The sequence below is a fragment of the Harpia harpyja genome, chromosome W, assembly GCF_026419915.1.
Source record: "Harpia harpyja isolate bHarHar1 chromosome W, bHarHar1 primary haplotype, whole genome shotgun sequence".
NCBI classification, from domain to species: Eukaryota; Metazoa; Chordata; class Aves; order Accipitriformes; family Accipitridae; genus Harpia; species Harpia harpyja.
This window is the reverse complement of record NC_068968.1, coordinates 14976630-15003496: the sequence shown is the minus strand read 5'-3', so window position 1 is coordinate 15003496 and position 26867 is coordinate 14976630. Positions and strand designations below refer to the sequence as shown.

At 37.2% G+C, this 26867-nt stretch overlaps 1 protein-coding gene across 6 annotated transcripts in view; it reads right to left on the bottom strand.

The window, feature by feature from the left end:
- Positions 1-2197: 2197 nt before the first annotated feature.
- Positions 2198-26867, bottom strand: part of LOC128136127 (ceramide transfer protein-like) — a 153412-nt gene continuing 128742 nt past the window's right edge. For 3 of the 6 annotated variants that reach the window (XM_052775280.1, XM_052775284.1, XM_052775285.1), the window contains 11 exons: positions 19476-19568; positions 17897-17983; positions 16806-16898; positions 16140-16214; positions 11419-11514; positions 10682-10814; positions 10498-10568; positions 9017-9145; positions 6590-6719; positions 5078-5265; positions 2198-3916 (listed from right to left, as the gene is read on the bottom strand). In XM_052775280.1, coding sequence (XP_052631240.1) covers positions 5087-5265; positions 6590-6719; positions 9017-9145; positions 10498-10568; positions 10682-10814; positions 11419-11514; positions 16140-16214; positions 16806-16898; positions 17897-17983; positions 19476-19568 — 1086 coding nt within the window. In that variant the 3' untranslated portion in view covers positions 2198-3916; positions 5078-5086. The remainder of the gene's footprint in view (positions 3917-5077; positions 5266-6589; positions 6720-9016; positions 9146-10497; positions 10569-10681; positions 10815-11418; positions 11515-16139; positions 16215-16805; positions 16899-17896; positions 17984-19475; positions 19569-26867) is intronic. The other 3 variants (XM_052775281.1, XM_052775283.1, XM_052775286.1) reach the window with 3 other exon arrangements.

The following is a 26867-nucleotide window of genomic DNA, read 5'->3' as shown; positions in this document are numbered from 1 at the left end:
CCTGAATAGCTTAGTATGCTCCCTTGAAATCCAGGGTAGCAACTCTGCTGACCTTTTTTCCTTTTTTTTGTAGTTATACAGACAGCTCCAGAAATGCTCAACCTCTCCTTACTGGAAAGTACGTATTTTTAAAACACAAGCATAACTTATGGGACCAAGAATGTGACTGTATTCTTTTTATTTCATTTTGGGAGGATTTCTTTTTGCCAGCTAAAATAGCTGCATTCTTCAAGGGCAGGGCTTGCCTAAGGACTCTGTATTTGTTGCATTATATTACCTGAGGCCTGATGCAGCTGAGCTTAAGATAAGTTTTCTTTTTGTGCAAGTAATGCCTTCTGTCATTTCAAGCTGTTCCTCCAGTCTTGCATACTTGTAAGGTTTCTACAACTTTATTGATTACTGTATAAAAAGTAGAAATCCCTGCATAACAAATAAAGGTAGGATTGTTATTGATCCATTAGGCACCAGCTATTCCTGCTATTAAGAAAGCTTGCTCTACAGAAGCTCATCTCAGTTCTTAGAAATTCTTCATACTTTAGAAAAAACAAGTTTATCCTCTGGCACTCCTCAGTCCTGGATCTCCATTCTTCCCATGGAAATTTCCATAATGTTGTTAATTCTGTACAGAGACAAAAGCTTAAAGACAACTTTGGAAGTGCTCTATATTAAGACTATACTGTACAGGAACATCTTTTAACATGCCTCTGATATGCTAGCGCAAAATGAGCTTTTTGATATGTAAACTAATGTGGCATTCAAGTTTTCATCTCCATAACCTCAGTAATACAAGCAAACTGCTTTCCTGTTAAATGTTTTCCATATATTATAGTATTGTATATAACTTTATACACAATCTAAAAGTTGGTGAAAAGGTAAAATGTTTTAAATAAGTTTCTCCAAAGCACTGAAAGTTAAAAATAACTACAAACCAGGATTTTTCTTCAGAATTTTTAATACTTTTCACTTTTAAATACTGGTTTAAAATTTATGATTGTAACATGGAAGAGCCAACTTCTTTTAATTTTTTAAAACTTATCATTAGGATCATAAAGCTATTACAGAACAGTTACACTCTATACACTCAAGGTACTCAAAAATATGATTCATGTTTTGAGTCTGTAGATGAACAGTGGCAATTCAAATACAGCATTATCTGTACAACTTGACAAAAATACAGGCGGACAATCTGATTAGTTTAAAGAGAATCTGCACAACTTCAGACAAGCCAGCTCAGCCCAATTAAGTAAAAGGTAATTTTTTTTTTCCGAAGTGCATCACATTTTTCACAGATAAATTTATCAAAATAAGATGTTCAGGTTCTCAGACAGGATAACAATGACCATCTCTCATCCTCATTCCCAATACAAGTTCTACCAAGTCATTTCCTTCAGATCTAGTTCAGCAACATCCAAATTCTCCAAACGGACACAGATATTCAGAGAACGATATCTGATGGAGAAGATAGCTATGTTCTCAGCCCTTCAAATTGGTTCAGTTTATAAAAACAGCCATTCTAGAGTCATGAGCTGCTTCTGCAAAGACCACAGCTGTATAAATACTACAGATCCATTGACAGGAAGAAGAGAACTCAGAGTGCACAGATATGTGGCAGTGACTGGAAAGAGGGGTGGGCTCAAGAGACAGGGGAAATTTTATAAAACCATAAAAGGAAGATCCCTTCTGGAAGAAAAGACCTAATGGCTACTTGCACATGGGCAATCTGAGAGGATGATAGAGAGCTGCCTTTTTTCTTTTTTTTTTAAAGAGGCCAATTAATACCTATTTCTCAATCTTGCAACTCCTTCTGTATTCTTTAAGAAGCCTCTTGCAACTCTGGGCAGGGCTAGCTGTAGTGAAGTAGCCTTTATCTAAAAGTAAAATATTCTTTACAAATAGTATCTGTAGTTTAATTTTATTTACAGAATAAACTGCAAAAGTACATCACCTTTAGTGCAAATGCAACTAATGATATAAGATTTATATACTGCTTTGTAAACTTTCCACACCTTTGTAAAATAAAGCCATCCAATTAAATTAATAAACAGTTGCTTGCCTGTGTTCAACAATTACAAGAAATGGCAAATAAGGAGTTAAACTCTTTATATTTTGGACTTTTTTTTTTTTACATTCCCATCAGTGGCTATGGTGGAATGAACCATTGCTTGGTTGATTGTAAAATGATGAAGTACATTTGAGATAAGATTTTTTTTTTATTTAACATCACTATATAAAGTATTCACCAGTGATATAGTAAACGTACAAATTTTCATCTTATTTGCCTTACTAGCATTAACATATAGGCACTTTTCTACATATTCAAATTAATGGAATAACTCTCTAATAAGGCATATTCCATGCACACCGTCAGAAAAAGGCAAATAAAATGGAAGAGTTATGGAGCATGATTACATGTGTTATGCATGATTTCATCACTATAGAGAAGATGAACAGATAAAGTAGTTTTTTCAACACTGTGCAGATCACATTTAATCATTCACCAAATCTTCATTAAGTTACTATCTTTTATTTATTTTCAGGTACCTACCATACTATATGAAATAAGACTTTCAGTTTTCTTTAAAAAAAAAAAATCTGAAACTTTTTTCTTGAGTTACACGGGTCAGTGAAACACCCAGCAGTCTCCGAAGAGTTTCCAACTACAGGACATGGATAAAAGACCTCAAAGTCAGTACCAGTCTGCCAGAGTCCTCTCTTAATGAGCATCTCCAGAATCAAAGGCAGGCAAATAACTGACATTTAAATTCTCACAGCAAGTAGAGGGAACTTTCCAATAAGAACTACACATCCTTATAGCTCTGATGAGTTTTTGATCAAGAGGCAAGTATCAGCGCAACTCATTTTCTACATGAACCTCATAGCATGGCTTTATTAAGATGAGGAAAACACATGCAGGATCTGAAAATAATGTACTCATCCTCATTCTAGGCTGGGAATGTTGTCCTATATAGTCCAAATTACTTCAATAAATATTATAGTGTACCTTCTCACAGCTTTGGGAAAGTCCCAGATATCATGCAAGAAAGCAGTCCACATATACCATGGACAGATGACTTCTAGCTTTCAGGCACCCTCTTGCCCTCTAATACAGAATCTTCCTAGAAATTTCTGGATCATGTTTAACAACAAAAATTCTGTAGCACATATTACATAACTAAAAAATACAATAGAAATATAAAGATATCTGGAAAAAAATAAAGCTTTTCACAGTCTTACTCCTTCAGAGCCAAAGATCTTCATAAGAGTAAGACAATAGAAAAGGCAAAGTCATAAGGATACTGACAGCCCTCAATTATTAACTGACATTTTATGTAACAAGATAATTCATTATAGAAACAAACAGCAATGAACTATGATTATACAAAGCAAAACAAAACCTGCCAATAAGTCACCTAGGCTTTACCAAACTCCCTCCCTCCCCCCCAAAATACCACATAGATTTTTGTGCATATAAAGCACATACGGTATGCTATATGTGCATTTGTCTTTTGTGCTTTTTAGACATGCACAAAAGCTGTGCACAAGTATCTTATATGTATGTATATCTTATATGTATATGTTGACAGTGAAATTCTGCAAGTTGTTTAAAATTAAAGCAGTAACCCGTGTTGGTGATTCAAAGTTGTACACGTTCTGCCTCTTCTAAAACAAGCAAATAAAATAGCCATATACATGTTATCAATACATCTATTTATAATTACACACTGATTCCGCAAGAAACTTTAGGAGAGAGCTAGTGTTAAATATTCAGCCTCATGGTGTTGCAACGCTTCTTTACTTCAGTATACAAAGCCTAGAACTTTGGCCATAAAAAGACTGTAGATCCTTCGTTCCAGCATGGAGTGCTCTATGCATGATCACTTCAATGTGGAATGCTCACCCAGTCTTGTTCTGATCACTGCAGGTAAGCAAAGACAAAATATAGTACTGAAAATTTTGAACACTAATAGGAAAACAAGAACTTGTTAAATCCCTTAAATAGTATCAGCACTGCTATTATCATGTTTGAACTGTTGGCTCATGACAGCCATGCTTTAAATGGTTCACCTACACTAGTTCTCTAACAATATACAATTAAAAATGCGAATCATTACAGGGCTACCTGTTACAGAAGGATCAAATTACTAAGACTTTTGGAGTCTAACATAATAAATAGAACCTAAAAATAGAGGTAGCCTATGTCATGCATAGAAAAGTGATAAAAACTCATTTTCAGATCATGCTCTAATAGTCAAGCTATCAAATGCTACTTTGTAACAGTTATACATAATGAAGTATACAGCAAGAGTCTACACTAACAAAAATTAAGCAAAGCCTTACTTAGCACAAAGGCTTATGTCTGACAGATTCAGACATCCCCAAAAGTGATCGAGAAATTATTTTCTAATGTCACATCATCATTTAAACATTAATATAATTTTAGATTAGCCCAATGACCTATACCATTAAAATACATCCATTAACTTCAGAAAGCATCTGTAAATCCCTTTTCTTTCTTAGGCTCATCAGAAAGACTAAAAATTTAAGTCACAGTCTTTTAAATACTCTAGTAATTGACACAGGTTTGTCAGAAAAGTTCCATTAATAAAAATCCTAGATCTAAACTATTCTGTCAATATAAAAGAATACTTTGACCTTCATAATATTCTATCAGATATGCAATTATAACTAGAATTTAAGATATCAAAATCTCATGAGGTTCTAGAGAAACTTCAGTATATATTCTTTTCAGAACAAGTGCCTGTGATAGCTGTGATAGCTGAGAAAAAAAATACTTCATCCTTTTATACTTCTACATAAATTAAACATGCATGCAAAAACTTGCAAGATGAACTAGTAAAAGTCTACAAAAACTAATGCTTGATAACTTGTGCAGCTCTTATTTTTCATGCTAATAATAAACACAAATTACATGAATGTTTTAAAAAGTATATTGCATACATATATTAAAACTAAGCACTGAATTCATGCTAATTATAAGACATTTCTAGATTGCATACTTCTGTTTGGCTTTAAATATTTACAACAGTGAATCAAGAATAAAAAAAAAAATTTATACCTGCTAATACTAGAATAAAATAGGCTTTCCTGCCGTTTTCTCTTGCACGTATGATGTAAAACGCTTTAAGAATTTTGGATATTCTCGTTTTGCCACTGCCCGTAACACTGATGCTGGTGCCCATCCTCCTGGGTTCACTAAAAGTAGACAGGGAGCCAGACATTGAAATACAGCAAATCTGCTAAAAGCTAGAAAAGAAAATTTAAGTTTGTATTCCTGCAACTCTTTCTGAAGTAACAGGAAAGAATAATCAGCAGAATATACACCCTTACAGCTTGTATTGCAGCACTTTCTACTCTTAATACTCTAATTCAGTCCAGTTCTATGATGTCACTATTTAGAAAACATTAAACATGATGTGTTGTCTTTGGGGAATGCCCAAATGAAAGATTATATTCTTTAAGTACTTCCAAGAAACAACAGAAAGAGAGACTCAAGTTACTTCTTATTTCAAAGAAAATAGAAGTCAGTCTTAACTTTTCAATAACTGCTGCATTTGCCTGCAGAATTGCTAGATAGCCAATGTCTTACAAATTATTTTTAAAGCACTTTAAACAAAATTTGAACTGATTCTAAAATATGCTTAAATTCACAGGTCAAGTACTTTGCTGAAAAAGCTGCCACTTCCCATATAATCACAGTTCAGAATTTGTCAATGAAAATGTATTTTTTAAATAATTGGGAAACTTCTAAACAAGAAACAAAGCAGCTTACCCCAGAGTTTAACATCATATAGTATTATTTGTACAGGATTTAATACAAGTTGCATCACTCCTATACAGCAAAGATTTACTGAACCCATTTTTCAGACTTTGATTCTTTAGTAAGCATTGTAATAGGTGGTCAAAAATAATAAGCAGGTGAGATACTCAAAGTGTTTTGTAGCTGCAGGAAAGGAGCTAATAGGTATGTGGTTCCAATACTATAATACACTGCTAAATGCTGGGTACAGTAACAATACAGTTTGGATTTGCTAACTTTGCAGTCAATACCAAAGATTCTATCAGTTAAAAAAATTTTAAAATATGTAGACTAGATTATACAGCTTGCAAACATCCTCATACAAAATTTATTTGTCCCTCCTTAATACTGAGAGTAAGAACTGTATCTTTACTATCAGCAGCTTTTCAGCCTAACAAGATGAATAGGGGAAAAAAATTGGCAGCAATACATGAATAAAAAAACCAGACTATTACTGAAACTAAAAGCTTATGCCAAGTCATCCCAGTTGCAGACATTTCTTCTGCCCACCCCCCTCCACCCCAAGGTTCTGTACTTAGGACTGAGCTATACATTACTTTCATTTATTCCTCCCAGAATGCCACACAATGAAAGATCCCATTCACTGATTGATGTAGTACATTAATTTGAGTCTTTTTGACCATGAGGACCACAAGTGTGATCTTATATATAAATTTAACAGAAAACTGCATCAACCTTTTTTTTGCCAGTATTCAGCTCCCCAGAATTAGCATATATCATGAATGTCATACTGAAAAATTTTAGACTTACCATTAGCTACATATGTAATCTTGCATAGGATATTGTCCCTGCTTATTTCCTTGTTCCCTTCTGGTGGGCTTACTAACGTCTGACAAATCATAGCAATATTTATTTTGGCACGGACACAGCGATTATTCAGCTACCAAAAAAAAAAAAAAGAAACAATTGTAAGCTTCAAACTAAGGTTATTTCAACATACTTGACTGCTAACATTTTAATTTAGTATAAAGTTTAAGACACTCCAAAAGTTGTGTTTCGGGGAGTTTGCATTCTAGTACTACATAGATGTAACATGAATGTGAATGAAATGAAAGGTACATGGTGAACAGGGAAAGAGTTAAACTGAAATGCCTGAATATCAAGTTTCTGTTTGCTTAATACAGTGAATTATTTCAATTATTGTGACAAGTAAGGAAACATCTAAAGAATAACGCATCAGCATTTACAAATATCAGTTAGTAACTTTTCCCTTGTAAGCAGGCAATGGCATAGCAATCAGCACAGAAACACTCCAAAGGAAACAATCATTGCTATTATCTAACAGAACCAAGGCAGAACTGTGTAAGCTGGAGGTTTAACAGATTCCATATCTACAGTTATACAAGCCTATTCCCATATCTGACAATACTGAAGAGTTATTGATTTGATTCCATACGAAGTAACCTCAATTCCTTAAAATGTTTTCACATCTCCAGAAATTTTGCTTCCATTTTTCTGCAACACCTTAGATCTGCCAACTGTTGAGATAATGTAAGAAAGCTTTTGGCTCAAAATGCCTTCATCAGATCATTGTATCATCGAGTTGAAACAAACTGTATTTTTGCATACCCCCCTGTCACGACCCGTGCTGGACAGACCAGGGAGCGGTCCTGGTGAGTTCAGAATTCCCTCGGGCTAAATTAAGGTGAAACGACACCAAACGATCAGTTAAACATTTTATTCATGACAGAAGCAAACTGAACTTGGGAGGTATAACAGTAGGTGGCAGGGTTTCTCACAACAGGAATTGGCATGGAACTACCTCAGTGAATCATGTAACTTGTGGTAACCATATACATCAATTCAGGGAATAAGGAGATCCCTCCCGTTGAGTCACGAGGTTCAGAGCAGACCCCTTGCTTTCTAGACTCCTCCTCAGAGAAGGGCCCAGGGGCAGCTGGAACCACTCCTAGTCCCAGACTTGGTGTCATGGTTTAACCCCAGCCAGCAACTAAACACCACGCAGCCGCTCACTCACTCCCCCCCACCCAGTGGGATGGGGGAGAAAATCGGGAAAAGAAGCAAAACCCGTGGGTTGAGATAAGAACAGTTTAATAGAACAGAAAAAGAAGAAACTAATAATGATAATGATAACACTAATAAAATGACAACAGCAATAATGAAAGGATTGGAATGTACAAATGATGCGCAGTGCAATTGCTCACCACCCGCCAACCGACACCCCGCCAGTCCCCGAGCGGCGAATCCCTGCCCCCACTTCCCCGTTCCTATACTAGATGGGACATCACATGGTATGGAATACCCCGTTGGCCAGTTTGGGTCAGGTGCCCTGGCTGTGTCCTGTGCCAACTTCTTGTGCCCCTCCAGCTTTGTCGCTGGCTGGGCATGAGAAGCTGAAAAATCCTTGACTTTAGTCTAAACACTACTGAGCAACAACTGAAAACATCAGTGTTATCAACATTCTTCGCATACTGAACTCAAAACATAGCACTGTACCAGCTACTAGGAAGACAGTTAACTCTATCCCAGCTGAAACCAGGACACTTGGTCAACAGTTTTGTGTCTTAAAGGGATGAGGTGTAGGGATTGTGGGAAAGGAGAGAGAAAGAGAGAGCAAGACAGAGAGAGAAAGAGGAAAAGAAAAGAGAAAGGAAGAGAGAGAGATTTCACTGGTTCTGGGTCCAGCGTTGGTCCAGCCAGCCTAGAGGTCCAGTTCTGGTGGGCGCGCACATGTGGGGCTTCAGTTTGTGTCCTTTTATCATCTCCTTGCCCCTCCTTTGGGCGGGCACTCGAACTCATTAGGCTAATTAGGTGTCATGCGCGGTTTGTGCTTTCAGAACCTTCGGGAAATGGGTTGGTGGGCTTGGGGGTCGTTTGGGGAGTAACTTTCCCTTCCCTGCAGACATGACCATTGTTTGATCTTTGGCCATACATGGTGAGCTGCCCTGCTCAGCATATCAGAACATGGAGCTGCGCATCCGCATCCTCCGGCATGCCCTCCCTGTTCTGTTGCTGATGTCCTATGCTGATCTGTGCTGATCGGCTTCTCACCTGTAGTTCGTTGTTATGCAGAACTTGCCCCACCACAATGTTTGAGACATTAACTCTTTCAGTCTCTCACACCCCCACCTTACACTAGTATTGCAATACCATCACCACATAATAGAAAAATGGTATCTTAAAAGCAGAACTTCATAGAATGAAAATAACACTTACAGGAGCACTGTCATGTTCCACAGAGAAATTGCACACAATCCATGTTTCAGGATCGTTTTCACTGAATGCTGGTATCCTTCTGATGGCAGACAAATACAGCACATCCCTTTGAGAAGCTGGCCACACCCTCTGCAGAGAAACACCTGAATATAAGCTTTTCCACTTTTGCAAATTAAATACTTACTATCCTTAGATAAAGGAAAAAAACAAACAAGGCAAAACAGGTCAGTCATTTACGTTAAAAAGTTTCTTCAAGTTAGTAATTTCATGCAATTTTCAAAACTGAAACAGAACATAGGTGTTGTACAGATGTGTATCAGGTTATATGGCTACACTTAATTTTAAAAAAATTAAAGCAAATTTTAAGGCCTTTGAAAGGTAGGGAGCCAAGCTGCAATGACTTTTTCAGTAGACAACCAGGAAGAGGCACTTCCCCTTCTGTTCTCTCAACCTCAGGTTTACATTTTAGTTAATACTTGTAAGCTATAAACTGAACTAGTGGTTAAGTATAAATACATGCATCTACAGTTATTTATGTCTCCATAAATATGGAGAGAGAGAGAAAAAAAGAGAGCAAGAAATATTTATAACAAATATTTCAAGAAGCTACTACTTTAGTGAGACAGATATGGTAAACTGATATTATCTAAGAGAAAGTTTCAGAAGCAAAGTGTCTGATAAAGTGAAACTATACAGAAGCCATTTTCCTGACACTCAATAGGGGAAAAAAGTCTAGCTTTTACCACAACACTATACAGTTCACACAACTGCCTTATTCAAAAATCAGAGTCTGCTGTTATGGCAGTTTTAAGGTAACTGCATTACTAGTAAAATTGTAAAAAAAAAAAAAAGGAAAAAAAATTGTTTTAATATTTGAGTATACTAATACTTGGAATCATGCAAGATTAAAGATGAATTTGTACACTTCATTCCCATTTTTTTGGAACCTGTTAGGTTACAGTTATTGGGTTATAAATCAAATGAACGTTTTAGTAAAGCTACATCAGAACTGGTTGGGGTAAAAAACCATAATGAAGTTAAAAGAACAAATGTTGTACCAGCAATTATACCACCTCAGAATGCAAATGCATATGTCAACTAATTGTGGTCAACAATAGCTTGAATTATTGCAACAAAACATATGATACAGTGGTATGGGTTTCTTCCTTGTAGTCAGTGTCTATTTATTGCTTCAGTTTGCTTTAGATGACCCTTGCCTTGCTGGCAGTGATATACTTAAGAGATTAAAAACAGTCCTCATTTGTTATTACAAGCTCTATCAGACACATACACAACCAATTATGCTATCAAGCCAAGTTTGAAAAATTGACAAAGTTGCAGTTTAATAGAGAACTTGTTCTGAACTGTTGTTTTGAAAAGTATTTTAAGTTGTTAAGACGTTAAAGTATTTCAGAATAGATCAGAACACATATGCCCCAGACTGTCTCATTAAGGTCTGTATACAGGTGAAGTGTTATTACCTTATGCATCTGGTAAATGATGATTGCATTATCAGCTAAATTTTCTACAACATGGAAATTTTCGATTGTTGCTAAAAGAGGGGAAAAAAAATAATCCATCAGTAAACAAGCACAGATATTAGGTCAATGTTATAAACAATATGCTTGCTGATAAACATGCAAAACTTAAGAACTGATTCCTTACTTTCCCAGTCATTACGAACATCGACATTCCAGAAGTAGTGGCAAACTTCATGCCCTGTTACTCCTTTAACAGCATGCGTTGCTTTCAAAGGATCTAAAACTATTCCATTCTCTTCCACCTCTCTTCTGTACACCTATGGCCAAATACAAAGAAAGAAATGCAGAACAGAAATTGTCAAAACTGTTCATGTTTTCATTGTTTAAAGTTTTATCAGCTTTGATAAAAACTTACCTAGAAGACTACTAACACATGAATAATTAATTTGCCATGTCAGTGTTCTCTGGTAACTACCAATGCAGATGTTCTTGCATGGCACTTCACATTAAAATACCAGTATTTTGAGAATCTCTACTCCAAAAATGATTAAGCTACTTTATTCATCACTATGCACAAGAATGCATACAAGCACAGTGGAGTAGCCGACAGTAACTTGCTACCATATAACATTTTCATATATTGAATTTACACACCATTTTGATACCAAGTTTTAAGTAGGAGAAAATGAGAAAAGAATCTGCAAAGACAAAGCTATTGCAGGAGTTGCATAAGATTTTGCATTAATAAATATATTAGAAGATGCAGCTCTTGTGGACTCCAGTCTTAACTTAAACAATGCTATTCTCAGAGAGAAGTTTTAACAGCATAACTTGCTGAGTGATAGTATTCAAAGAGAATAAAAATATCTGTCTTCACAGCATATCATCTTATATCAGTTAAGCAAAAAACCAAATGCTTACCTTCATTTCTCCTTCTTCTACCACTAGCTGCCAATTGGCATCTCCTCCTACATCTTGCAAGGAATATGTCATGTGGTTTTGTACCATCTCTTCCACCTTTAAAGGAAAAAATACACATTTTAAAATCATTCCTTCCATCTTCTTGGGTAGGAGACTGTACAGTATTGGAAGCCACAAGTCAATACTTCAAATCCTGTGCAGGAGCTGAACTTGGACAATAGAACCTTCTATCACAGGTTAAGAACAAGCAGATACTTCTGGCCTTCAGAAACAAAAGCCAAAATCTTGATTCAAATTCCAACTTCATTCCTTCTGGGTACTTCCCTATCCTTCCTTTGCACCTCTAAACTGTCAAAACTCACTATTTCTACCTAAGACAGTTTTATTTCAGCATGTAGGAAATTACTTCAGGTATCTCCAAATAGAATTACAATGCATTGTAAGACTTGAAAGCCAATATTCACTGAAAAGCATTTAAAAAGCTGAAAAATGGGGTGGAGGGGGAAAGAGACAGACAAGCTCTAAAAAAGTGAATGCATATCAAAAGTCATATTGAAACAGCAGTGAAAGAAACAGTCATGAGCAAAGCATGCCTATTCTGTTTCATTGGCATCTTTGCACAGTTGCCAGCTAGAAAAACAGAACAGAAATGCTTACATTGCAAAAAATTACAATGATGCAGAGACTCCACTATTATAAAATACTCATTTAAAAATTACTTAGCTAGACAGTTGTGTGCTTTTCTTAAAGGCCAAATATTTGATTCATTTTTATCAAGCTATGTGAATACCTTTTTTTTTTTTTTTGGTTTCAAATAATGTGCATGAAAATGGGTGGTGGGACAGGAAATGGATTTTTATTTTAAATCTACAGTCTTATTCTGTTTCTTTTGTGTCCATCCCCCCCATTTCCAAATCCCACTCTCCCCCAAATAAAAATAGAGACAAAAATATAAAGTATCCATTGCTGTGTAATGTTTACAAGTGCTGGAAACAGTTTAATAACTTTTTCCACCTAAAAGGTAGGCGACTACTAAAACTCATCACAGCAAATAATTCCATGTATTTTCCTGAATTACTAGAAATAATTTTTTTAAAAAGGAAAAGCACTGCAAGCAAAGGTTAGTCAATTGACCAACATACAGATTAGTCTAAGAAGTGTACAATCACAAGATTAATAGCCTGAACCTATAAGTGGTTTTTGCACAACTTACAAAAATATTTTATATGCACACTAGGCTTCATAACCTATAAAACATAACTGAGCAAGTAGTACAAGTATAAAGCAAAATTAAAGAATACTTAATGACCTTTTTCTGATATGATATAGAATTGAAAGATGTTATTTACTTTTAATTTAAAGCAGTAATTTTGTTTGTACAACGTACTCTTTAGGCAATACACTTAAGACCAGGAAGAAAAAAAGTAATTGAATCAAGTCAAAATCCTCAAAGTACAACATAAAAATAAAATCCTTTCAATAGAAATTCTACTTTATCTTATTTTAACTATAGAATTCTCTACAGAAACACAAGTTATCAGTCCAGTTTTGGGGGGTTTCTTTGATTTTTTATTTTTTTTTTAGTTATAATGAACTATAAACACCCGCAAGATTTGTGTTTCTGCTTTTAGACAAGGCCATCTTTCCCTGCCACTTACTAATAGGTTTCCTACAAAATATTCTTCTAATTATTTTTTTCCAGTGACACGATGACAGTACAATCCAAGCCAGGTAAGAATGTGGGCTATTTAAATATTCAATTTACTAGCTCTAGGTCACACTTCTTTCAGAAAGGAATTCTTGCCATACTCCCAACCTTTATCTGCAACACTTTCAAGGTCCCTATCTCTCTTCTCCCCTAGCTCCTAATCTATTAAGGACAAAGCTGGCTTTTATATGTTTGTTTTGTATTTTGCTGCTTTTTGCTTTATGCTAAATGCAGAGGGAGGAGGGGAATAGCAAAGAAAGAAGAGAATGAGGCATCCACAGGAGTGCAATCTAAACAGTTTAAGGCCTTTGGAATTGTTCAGCATTTAGCCCCCCGACTTACTTTGAAAACTTGAAAGGCATTTTTAGTTTTGTTCTCTCCCTCTCTCTCCCGATAAAGTTTCATTCCTGCTAATACAACATCTTTCAGACAGTTTCCCCTTAGGTTTGGGGAAGGAGAGGTATCATCATTGCAGCTTTCAGAGGAGAGTGAATGCTGTTTTTCTCTAACAAGCAATTACTTCTACTTCACCAAGTAATTGCAGTGCCTACAACTGCCTTGTGCATACTACCTGTCCAAACTGCGATCTACCTGCTGGTCGCTGTCTGTCAGCCTGCACCTATTTCAGGTAGCACATTAGGTAGAGTCAAGATTCACAGCTTCCTTCCCACTGGGGAGGCCACACTATTACCTCTGGGTTCCTGGCAGACTATAGGAATGGTCTGAAAAATACTTGCAACCTCTATCACATGCAGCCTTGGCCTGAACATTAAGTGGGCAGTTCTTCACTTAAAAGGCCCTCAGAACAGCTCAATCTATTTTAAAATCTGATAGTCCTTTAACAGAGGAGAAAGTGATCTGCAAAGAATCTACAGCGTTTTAAGCCCACAACCTCCCACTCAACTGGCAGAGACAAATCAATGCCTTTCTGAAGGCACACTGAAGAACCAGCTCCCATCACAATACATGTTTATACTTCTCAATCTTAAAAACAAAGCTGCAAGTTTCTATTTGACTTTTTACTAATACCAAAATTCCCTTGGTATGAATGAAGTCTAGAAACAAGTCCCATTTATTCAGAATCAAGATATTAGCTTGCCTTTCAAAAGCCAAATCCTCAGCCTGGGGACAGAGGCCAATTTCCTATTAATAAGGTTGTCCTGGTTTCGGCTGGGATAGAGTTAATTTTCTTCCTAGTAGCTGGCATAGTGTTGTGTTTTGGATTTAGGATGAGAATAATGTTGATAACACACTGATGTTTTCAGTTGTTGCTAAGTAGCATTTAGACTAAGTCAAGGATTTTTCAGCTTCTCATGCCCAGCCAACAAGAAGGCTGGAGGGGCACAAGAAGTTGGGAGGGGACACAGCCAGGGCAGCTGACCCAAAGTGGCCAAAGGGGTATTCCATACCATATGATGTCATGCCTAGTATATAAACTGGGGGGAGTTGGCCTGGGGGGCAGATAGCTGCTCAGAGACTAACTGGGCATCGGTTGGCGAGTGGTGAGCAATTGCATTGTGCATCACTTGTTTTGTATATTCCAATTTTTTTATTATTATTATTATTATTGTCATATTATTATTATTATTATTATTATTATCTTCCTTTCTGTTTTATTAAACTGTTCTTATCTCAACCCACGAGTTTTACTTTTTTTTTCCCCCCCGATTTTCTCCCCCATCCCACTGGGTGGGGGGGAAGTGAGCGAGCGGCTGCGTGGTGCTTAGTTGCTGGCTGGGGTTAAACCACAACATCAGGTTTACCATATGGATCCACAAATGTTATCACAGGCATAAGAGATGAAAATGAGAAGGTTCGCATATTTTAGTGACTATGAGTTTCCCTTACATTGAACTGGCCATGTACCCCATAGCCTGATAGACAATCAATTCTATCTTTGGAATCAAACTTGCTTTCTGTTACTTGATTTCCCCCCTCCCCCCAAACAAAACCAAACTTGAATTACTAACGTGACTACTGGAGTACCAGTAGATGAGCCTATCAGTGTTGTGCAATATGACCTGCATACTTTTTCCCCTTGCGATAAGTTCAAATTCCAGAAATTAACTGACTGCAATAGGTTAATGCAAATGTTGGGATTTCAGTCCAATAAGCAAGTCCTTAAATGTTAGGGTTCTGCTCACAAAGCTGGCTGTTTGTAGTGTTAGTTCATAATTGAAAAAACAAACAAACAAAACCCAAAACAACAGATCCCAGAAGGGAGACCCATATTCACAATCATATATGGACCACAGCAGAAGGAAACTAATGGCATGAATGCTATGTCTGAATGGATTTTTGGGGGGAATAAAGACCAAACACATGTACTCATTTATCTAATTCAACTCTAAACTATGATCTTCAGAGCAAGCACCTAGAGTAATTTTGTACATTACTGGAATATGTCACCACGACTACATTCACATATTCAGGATGTCAGACATTTTCTGAAGAATAATTGAATATATTTGAACTCTTCAGTAAAAATTCTCATACCCACAATCTCATTTGTTAACAACATACTTTATGACCTTTCAGTAATAAAACTAGTTGTAGAGGTAAAAATGATAATAGAGAACCTTAACATTTAGTATCTTAGTGTTATTACAAGTGACAAACAAATTTTAAAGACAAAATTAAACCTTTGATTTAAAAGCAAGAAAAACTATTCAATTTGAAGCAAAGACCATCTCCAGCCCCCACAAAACAGGTGTTATTTTATTACTTTTATTATAATCAGAAATGTAAAATTTTCAAGTTGTAGGCATTTTTATTAAAGCTACTGAAATCAATCAGTTTCACAAGATTTGGGCCTCTGCACAAGTGATATGCATGCAAGCAGAATGTAAAAAGACAATCATTTAGTATAGGAATAGAGAACTCTTTTTTTTTTGGTCTCAACATACTAGTTTAAAGCAAGCAGTGATTTATGTAACAAAACCCCCAAGTTCTAGAGAAGAGGATGAAATACAGCAAAGATATGCAACCCCCCCTCTACACATTAATACAGTACCTGGGTGCTGAATCTGTGAACATCAGAGGCACTGACTAGATCAATGGAAGACATGGAGGAAGAGCGACTATAAGGCTACCAGAGACAGACAAAGAAAAAACCAAGTAATCAGAACAAAGGCACAACAGGGCATTCATTACCAACTTGCAAGCACAAGATAATGAAGAAAAGGAAAACAAAAGCACCATAAGCAGCAAGCACAGCAGTGAACGCTGATTTCATGCACCTATTATGTATTGTGCTCCCAGTGTAGCCCTAAGAAGAGCATAGTGTTTCCAGTAACACCAAAAAAAGTCAACTGATCCTAATGCAAGAGACTGGATTTTTATTTTTTTTTTTAAATCAATTAAATGAATTTTGGTGAAGGTATCTTAAAAACACTGAGGTTAGCAAGTTGGGATTTTTTTTCCTTTAATATAATCTCTGACAAGCTTGATACAAGTCCAGAGTATTCTAGATACTGAAATCGGTATTTTTTTAGCCAAGACAGAAAACAGTCCTTCTATTCCAGCTACTTCAATTGAAAATGAGTAAACCACTGAAAGTTATACTAGAAACACCTAAAAAATTAATAAAATAAAAAAAAAAATCTTACCTCTCCACATAAAATATTATATAGAAATATGTCAGCCCATTATTCAGAGGAGATCATGAGAAATATCTTACCTTTTGGACAAATCTATGAGTCCCCACAGCAGAATATTCATCTCCAGAAGGTAAGGATGTTGGCCAGTGTAATCTGACCTTTTCACTTTGGGACTGCAACAAAATAGGTTTAATTATTGGTAGTCAGCTGCTACTGGGTGGACTATAAAACAGAGTGAGGCATCCTCAATCTATATAGTGGCTACAACAACTAATGCTGTCCATGACAGACATGAAGTTGTCATCCTGCTGGAGTTCTCAGGAAGTGAATGGGCCCGGAGACTGAATTATCCATTCATCTATACTTCAAGGTGTATTTCCAGGTTAAGCAAAATAGATTGGCAGCATTAAGGATGTTGTATCCGTGTAGTAGTACAACAGTCACTCAAAACTTTTACTTTCTGCTAAGAGACCCCAACATAAACTCTGTTGGGTACTATATGTCCACTAGAAAGTCTTAGAATTCTTAATCAAGTCATTGTATTAACTATATTCATAAGTTTAAAACCTTTTAAGACAAAGGAGGCACCACTTTGTTATTCCCTCTCATTTTATACACTACTATATGTTCTCATATTCTATATATTTCATCACATGCATTTTATCCCTTTTTGATCCTTGTCACTGAAGTATGTTCAAGAAATGAGTTAGAGAAATAGCCAGAGCCTACACAATTTCTTAATAAAAACAAACACCAACAGAACTATGTCTTTCCTATTTCACATACTGCTACAGTCAAAAGAAACTTTAGAGCAATACTTAGGTTTTGAAAAATAGCTGCAGTATTTGATATTCTTATTTGCACAGGGCATCAGTTACATATAAAGATAAGTTTTATACAGGACTAATACACTTATTTAGGAATTAGAAACCAGAGACATTCAATTAGCTTAACACTTATACTATCCTTTTCTATGCAAGCTGTGAAGTCACTTTCTCAAAATTAGTGTTAAGCAATGATATTTAACTGTACGAATATTAAGTAGTGAATTCCACCTATAAGTGTCAGTATAAAATATCTAGAGTTTCAGGAGATGCACCCCAGGACTCAGTAAGTCACAGAAGTCTTCCATGAAGTGCCCATCATTAACACATTTTTCAAGTATCAATACCTGTTCTTCCATTTTATCCTGTCTATCGAGAGCAGCTTCAACAGCATCAAAGAATTCTTCTTCATTAATCAGACTATTAGGACCCTCCTAGAGCATAAGAAACAAAACTAGTTCAAAATTTTGGAGACACGAGAGCTCCACTTAAGTTTAACATTAGAAATAGATATTTATATATTATGCATATAACTGACAGAAGGAAATTTCTTCCATAGACCTCAAATATTTTCACCAATATTCTTAAATTACAATTCATCTGAAAACCCTACTTGTTAAAGGAAGTTATTTCCTTTAACTACAATTTAGGGGTAGTTCTATAAACAAGCAAAAAACCAGGAAACTGAAGACTGAGTAACAGTGTCAATATGCTTTGACATCAGATTTAGGTTTTAATTAACACATATCTTCTCTTAAAAATGTTTACAGTGTGTCAGTAAAGTAAACATATTAACGTAATTGTGTAGTTAGACTCCTTCCAAGTATTCCAGTGCTTTAGGGTGGATTTCAGACATGTGCTCAAAGCACAAGAAGACAAGACAAAATCCTGGGGATCACTATTGAAAATTCTTGGAAAGAACAGTTTAACAATAAAGAGCAGGTAGAGTTGAGCCAACTATTAAAAACTTGTGTCCACTAAGTAAAATGGTAATTTAAGAAAACTAGGTGTACTGCTTTTATTGTATTGTAAAACAAACTGGTCCAGCAAATTTCAAAAACCTACTTTACAACAGGGATATCTGGGAGAAGCAGCTGGGTTCATAACCAGGTAGACAAAGTCCAACTTCCTATCCATCTTTTTCTTTTACAGTGCCTCAGTCACAACGGAGAACCTAAGCTCAAGTATCTTTTAAATATCCCAACATATTAGTACTATTTCTCAGGCTATGATTTGTAAATAGAAACCTGCTTGATTAACATAAAGGAAAGGGTCAAGTTCTTAAAAATTATGCAAACTGCATTATAGGTGCATTAGCTTACATTATTCTTCAGAAGGCAGTTTAAGAGCCTTAAAATTTGACTAAATAACCAAACTGAGGAGGAAGCTGCTAAAACATGCAATTTAACAGATGAAGCAGAACCTAAAATCATTGAATTTATCAACACATTTCAAGTGACAGTGACAAGTTAAAAATCAATTCAAGTTAAACTTAAGATTCTAGGACTGCCTCTGCAGTCAGGGTTTTCATATTTGCATTACATGTCTATACAGCTGACTCAATAAAAAGTAAGACTACAAAACTTGCATATGAGCAGTATCAAATGTACAAGAAAAATAATAGAAAAGTCAGCAGAAATATCTGTAAGCAAAATGCTTTAGACAAAAGCAGAATATGGAAACCTGAGGTGAAGACAGACTTCTATTCTCAAAAAATTAAGGATTTAGATTCTTCATTCAGTTTCAGTTTCCAAGGCAGAAAAAGAAAAGTGGCATGAACACACTTGCTGTATTGGGTCTGGCTGAGATGGAGTTAATTCTCCCCAAAGCCAAAGACCTTGATTTACACACACACACTCCTTTGAGAAACAAACCAATCTTTAAAAGCCTTAGCATTTTTAAAAATTTCAAAAGCAGAATTTGTACCTCATAGTCTGGCCCTCCAAAGTGGGACTTTTTCTTCAGTTCTGTCACAGCGTTTTTGTATGCTTCTTCAATTTTTCTCCTTTTCTCTATCTCCTGTAAAATTACATGATCATTTGATGCAGCAAGAATGAATTGGCTGATAATAGTAAGCATGCCAATAAATGGAATGACCAGTATAGGGTTTTTTCCCAAGTAACAATTGCAAAGCTGCTGATTTTCTGATTTTATTTGAATGCATGCATTATATGTGCCCATATACATGCATATATAATACAAAGCTTGGGGAGCTAGCTACCTTGAGCATACCTTCTTTCAGTCATGTGGAAGAAACTAGATCAGCAAGCAAAATCTGGTATCTAGTTTAAGCATAGCTATTCATGGTTTGTTGAGGGTCAGTCTTGGTATCTGACAGTTTATATAAACTCCTTGACACAGATGCTTGGGCAGTGATAAAAAAAGGGTGAAAAGTAAGACTGGTAGAAAGCTAACTTGTTAAATGGGGTGAGATACTAGTGAATCACAGCATATAAGCTTGTATCTATAATTAGCTGGCATAGGATCCACGTGAATCATTTTGTGAACTCCATGCAGAGACTAACAACTCAACGTCATTCTCCCATAATAGGTGTGTGACTGTACTAGAGCCACTAATGATGTCTATGTCACTGTATATTTTGAATAAAGAAGTAGTAATGCTGGAATCAGATTAAGCCTAATATTTCCTCTGCAAATTCTACATACTGCCAGATATTCCCAGAGAAAAAGCTATAAACATTTCTGAAATTCTTGCAGGATTCAGCTTTAGTACATAAGATGTTTCTCTGTTCCCTTTCGGCAACTGGACACCACACACTACTTCTTGCAAATAATAGTATAATTATTCAGCAACCTAATTTGAACTTTAATGATTCAGTGGAAAACCCTTAACAACACTGAAAGGCTGAGTTTACCAACTGGGAATTTGGTGGTAACATTCACTCTGGAACACATACTTTCCAGTTTCTAAAGAAAAGTTGGAAAAATAAAGCAACAGTTTTGATGCAAAACAAAGTAGTATAGTTCTCCACAGGAAAAAAGCAGCACTTAGATGAAGACAGTATTGCCTTTATCTGTGAATGTAGGCTTTTCCCTTCCTGAAACTATCACAAACAGGTGATAACTGCTAACACTTATGTTTCACAAAATTGTGCAAGTTTACCTATTTTGAAAGTAAATGGAGAGTCCTGAAGATGCATAAAGCATGACTTGAGTGTAAGTCATTGAGAGAATGCATAGAAGTTTTACCAGAACATTTGGAATGAAAAACAAAAACAAACCCAAAAACAATCCCCCCCCCCCCAATCCCCATGCTTTCTGTACTTCAATCTGCAAATTAGTGATAATTCACATGTGTCAAAAGACAACTCTCCAAATCTGCCAGCTTCTCTTGGCAACAACGTTAAATAAGGCAGAAATTGGGAAATTGTTTGATTGCACAGCAGAAAAATTACTGGTGTATTAAAACTCTGTAAAATTTAATGAGACATTTAAGTTACAATTGTGAAAGGTGAACAAAATAAACTACCCAAACATGTTAATCTTGAAGTAAAATTTAACATTCAGAAGATAAGTTTGCACATTAATACCAATTATTAAGACCAAAGGAAACAAGAATAGAAAAATATTGCTGTAGTCAAGACAACAAGAAAAGCATCATCACAAGGATTTTGTTGCAAATAAAATAATGGACCAAATACCAGAGATTAAATCCTTTCCCTGTTTATCCATTTTCTTTAAAAAAGTCTATTTTAAAAATACATTCAAGAGGCTTATACTGAAAAATATACTGCACTGGAAAAATAAAAAGTCAAGCTCAAGATCTTAACAGCTAAGAATAAAAGGTTGAAAGCAAAGCTGTAACTACAATTACCTTTAGATAACATTACATGCTTTTGTATTAATTTTATTCTGGCCATCTGACTGTTCTGGTAACAGAAATAAAACTAAATATAGAATTCTAAAATTACAATCACTAAGTGCACTATTTTAGCAGTCTCCTTGAAAATTAAAGATGTTTTTATAATGATTTCTTGCTTTCAAAGGTTTAAAAATAAAGTTTCCAACCTTCAGAATGTAACTTAAAAACCTTTCATTTTTTTAAAAAACAGGGTTTCTAGAGAAAGATACTTGCTTCATAACACTGTACTCAAGTCAAATTGTAGTCAGCTCCGGATTCAACAAGTTCTGATGAACTTGAGCTTTTTAATATTAGAAATATTTTAGGACAGCTATAATTTTGAAATATATTTGCTTCAAGTTCAGCAGACATAAATCTCTCGCATCTTTAGGCTAAACTAGCCCTCTACAAGATGGAGGCTGTATAGTTTTGTGAAGTAGCAGGACTCTCACTAATCACATTTGTGTTTTGCTGTCAAGTAAAACGTGGTTCTGAAGCCAGTGGAGTGAGGAGACTGGAGAGGGAAGGAGAGCAAGCTGGATTACAACGGTACTTACACTACTTGTAAAACACCCATTGCTTTTAGCCACTGACAGAGATCCTGTTCTTCCTTTGACAAACCTGTACAGCACAGAGCCTGCGGAGTGAATCTGCTGATATACAAAGGACAAACTTGACGCTGCACCTTTCAAGTCTTCTAGCTGGTCTTCTTTTACAGGCACTGGACAGACTTACAAGAGCTTTAAAACCCTCCCAACTAGAACAAACACAAACGGCTGCCCAATTTCATATAATTTTCCCTCTAATCTCTCAGAGAAGATATTCTGAACTTTATCATCTCCCAATATTTACTTCCTTTTCAGAGCAGCGTAAGCATCTATCGAACAAAAGCAAGAGTACAGAGATCAACATCATTCTCCTCCTACATCTATTTATCAGATGACAGAGCAATGGTTTTTTTGCTCAGGCCCATAGTTATAGAAGAGACTTTTAGAGAGCCATGTTTAGCCACTAAAACAAGGTAAAAAAAACAAAACAAAAGAAGCCCTACAACTGAAGTGGAATAAATAGTGTTAGCAAAGGTCCGAATACAGTCAACTGCTGTCTTTAAATTCTTGTGCAGGGTGTAGGTGTCAAGGTGTTGGTTGTGGGGGGCTGCAGGAGTGGCCTCTGTGGGAGGAGGCCAGGGGTTGCCCTATGTCAGACACAGCTGGTTCCAGCCAGCTCCAAAACAGACCCACCACAGGACACAGCTGAGACCATCCACCACGTGTGGCACCTCTGTGAAAATGTATTTAAGAGCAAAAAACACCCCAGGGAGAGAGGGGGGGGAACAAAAAGCGAGAAACAGAGGGAATGCCAAGGCCAACGGAGGAGGAGGAGGAGGAGGAGGAGTCCAAATAAGCTTGTGACCCCCTTTAAAATGTATTTACTCATGCTGTATGAAGTGGTATGTTGCTGTATGAGGTATCAGTCACATGAGACTCAAAGTGAAATTTAGATTTGAATTTGTTAACCGCTTGCAGCTAAAAACAAATGCTTTAAAGTTAGTCCACAGAAGAAGAAAAACGTGACAAATAACTAATCTAAACCAATTCAAATTCTATATTAACATATTATTCTGTAATAACATATACTAACCTACTGACAAGAAAAAATTCACTTAATCCATGCTCTAAGCAAAGTCTGATCAGCAAGAGTGAACTGTGTTTGCTCAGCCTGGAGAAGAGAAGGCTTTTGTGGGGGGACTTAAGAATAGTCTTCCAATACCTCTGAGGAGGTCATCAAGAAACTGAGCCAGGCTCTTCACAGCAGTCTACAGTAGGAAGATGAAAAACAATAGGCAGATACTGGAATAAGAGCTACTCCAACTGGATATAATGAAAACCTTTTTCACTAAAACAACAGTTGAGCAGCAGAACAGGCTGCCCAGAAAGGCTGTGCGGTCTCCAGCCTTGGAGACTTGAAACCAGACTTGATAAAGCCCTGAGAAACCCGGTCTGATCTCAAACCGTACTTCCTTTAAGCAGGAGGTTGGACTAGAGGCCTCTTGAGGTCTCTTCCAACCTGAATTACCCTATGATCCTATGAACAAGCTTCAAGTCTTAGGTCTGCTATAATTCCTCCAACTACCTAGATGAAGCAATAATAAATTAAGTGTTGACAGAAGTCACAATACAGTTAGATAGGACCAGGCCTTTGACATATGGACAAAGAAGAGCCAGGAGACAGGGGCGAGAATTCAAATGTGGATGTATTTTGTCTGAATGACTTCATTCTTTGAATTGTGTACCACTAACACATATGGAGTAAGATCTGAAGTGTGATATACACCATATGGAAACATGTTAAATTACAAACAAGACAACAACGGCTAAAGGACTGTACAGGACACCAGCCAGTGATGGCAGTATTCTAGAAATCAAAGCCTGAAGTACAAACTAGCCATGCTTCTAGCACATCTCATCTGAAGAGAGAAGACACTGCTCCTTTCGAGTTGCTATAGTGGTTGAGTAGGCTTACCATGAACTATCACTGCCATAAGAATAACAGATGTTATAATACTGAGATGGGGGGGCTAGAAATTTTAGGAGAAATATATCAGCATGGTTACTTATTTTAGATATAGGTAAGGGTTCAATGATTATGGTAAAGAATGGATTTGGGTAGGAGCTGTTTAATGATTATCTAACTTGTAATAGAGTTTTAATGGCAATAGACATACTTCAAAGGGATGAGGGACAATGATTAATGTATATGTTGTTGTAACCAACTGAAGCAAGGGATAGTTCCTGATGAGAAGCAGGAGTCGACCCCAAGAACCAGCCAAGATTGGCCACGCGATTTGAACAAAAGCCAAAGGGCGACTGAGCCTGCGCAGGAGCAAGAGGTAAAGAGTTCATCGCGAGGAAGACATACAGCCTTCATCTTTACGACCACCACAAGGAGGCATTGCGCAGACTCAGTTAGGAGGGACTTAGGGAAATGACTTCTTGGAAATAATTTTAATATGAAGCGGGGATAGGTCATGCATATGTATAGGCGTATTAGAAAATCTTATGTATATGTAACACTTGACTGTTTAAATTTGAAGTAAGTTGCCGTGTCAGGCGCGCACGACTTTGGTGGGACTACCCCCTGTGCTGCCCAGCGCTGAATGAACATACCTACTTTACAATCTCACTGATTGTGGAGTCTGTTTCCGCACGTCAGTTTGGCAAGCCAGCCAGGAGACTCTCTGCTCGGCTGCGGGACCGACTGCAGAGCGGATGCCCCTAGGCACACCCCGAGCACTTTCCTCGGAGGAGCCTCCGCTGCCAGCCGCTCACCACGGGAGCAGACAACAACCTCCTGAAGCCGCGGACCAAATGGTATGTTTCACAAAGGGAGCCTGTAAAAGTACGGGCCGGGGCAGCTGGTAAATCGCGCAGAGACGTCTGGCGTGCAGCATAGTCCCCGTATGGGAGGAGGGTACCCTGTATGGTAACAAGGGGGGGATTTGCTGACCGATAGAGCGGCCGCTAGCGATCTTGGGGGTAGATCGAGCAAATCCAGGGTGACCGCTGCATCCCGGTATCGGGAGCCAGGACGGACCTGTTGATGACTGGTATATAAGAGGCAGGAGAAGGGTAAGCGCACCCCTCACAATTGCGCTTGGTGCATTTTTGGGGTAAGTGGACCCCCTCGCAATTGCATTTGGTACATTTTTGCAGCTGCTGAAAGGTTGTCAACTGGAGCGATGATTGTATGACGTGAATGTTTGGAAATTTTATGTTAAATATTTTGTGTGATGTTGAGATTTATATGTGTATATATGTTTGTTAATGTGTAAATGTCTAAAATTGTGAATTGAATGTTTGAGTAAAAGAGACGCAGCTCAGCTGCAGAGCGTGTGTAGAGTTCTGATCCGCAGTTTCGTAACTCCACAAGGGGTACGGCCGGAGACAAACGAAGTGTGACTCCCTGATGATTTGGAACTTGAATTTATATGTTAAAGTTGTAATTGTAAGTTTGAATTTGCTTATCTTAATCATTTTGTGGTGTTGGTATAAGAAAGTCCCTGTATGGTGCATCGCATAAATGTGGGTATTAGAATGGTGTCTTTTACATCCAGGAAATGAGTGTATGCCCTCATATGTCCTGGAATGTGTGTGGTGTAAACAGAGGTTGCAAATAGATTGTGGAGGGGATATTGAATGCCCTGAGTGTCGGGTTTGGACTCCCTGGGATAAGAGGGGAACGGCTACGTATACAGTTGAGATTGTTTGTGGTTGGAAAGGTAGCCGAAATAGTGAAATTGGTGTGTGGAAAGGAAAATTTAATCCCGGAAATTCGGGACGTGTGGGAGGACAACTGGGAGAAGACTATAAAGAGGTGTAAGAAACGATTTGCATGGAAGCTTATTAAAAGGAGAAGTTATAAAATGGGAAACAATCAAGGGGGAATATTGAGGAAGAGTCCTCTGGGGTGTGTAATTGCACACTGGAAGGATATTGTTGGAATGGGGGGCACAGAGAATAAAAAGAATCTTATTAAACATTGCAATCAATGGTGGCCGTTGTATAAGCTAGAAGGTGATGCTAAGTGGCCACTTAATGGGTCAATAGATTATAATACTCTATTACAACTAATGCTGTTTTTAAGGAGAGAAGGAAAATGGGATGAGGTTTCGTATGCAGACATGTTTTTCACCCTCCGAAACCACCCAGAGTGGCAAAGGGACTGTGGAATGGTACCCCCACAGGACCCCATGGTGCTTGCACTTGAGCGAGAGAATGGCAAGGAGCTTAGAGGTAAACTGAGGCGGTGCTGTTCGGCATGTAGTATTGGACAAAGATGTACAAAGACAAATAAAATTCATCAGGTACCAGAACAAGATCTAACTGATTTGTTTAAGCCTCCCCCTCAACCACAGGAACAGGATGCAGACTCGGATAGAACTCCAACCCCCCCGGACAGCCCTGTATCTTCCCGTACTAGGAAGAAAACTACAAGTACCTCTCCGAGAGGCGGCAGGGCCGGATGGCGGGACAATGTTAATCAAAGTACCTTTTTCTACTGCTGACCTAGGAGAATGGAAAAAGGTTGCAAAAGATTATAGGAGAGATCCGGTAAGAGTAACTAAGCATTTCCAATTTATTAGAAAACAGCATAACCCTGATTGGAAGGATATACAGCTATTATTAGAATATATGACCGAAACAGAGAAACAGCTGATTTTAAAAACAGCAGGAAATCTAGCTGAAGATCATTATAAGATTACAGGAGGGGACATTAAGGAATATTTCCCTCTCCAAGACCCAAAGTGGGATGTTAATAGATCTGCACATATGGAAAGATTGCAGGGGTATCAGGAGTGGATTACAAAAGGAATGGAGAGGGCAATCCCCAAAACTATAAATTGGTCAGCTTTATATGCAGTTAAACAGAGTCCTTCCAAGTCTCCATCCGAATTC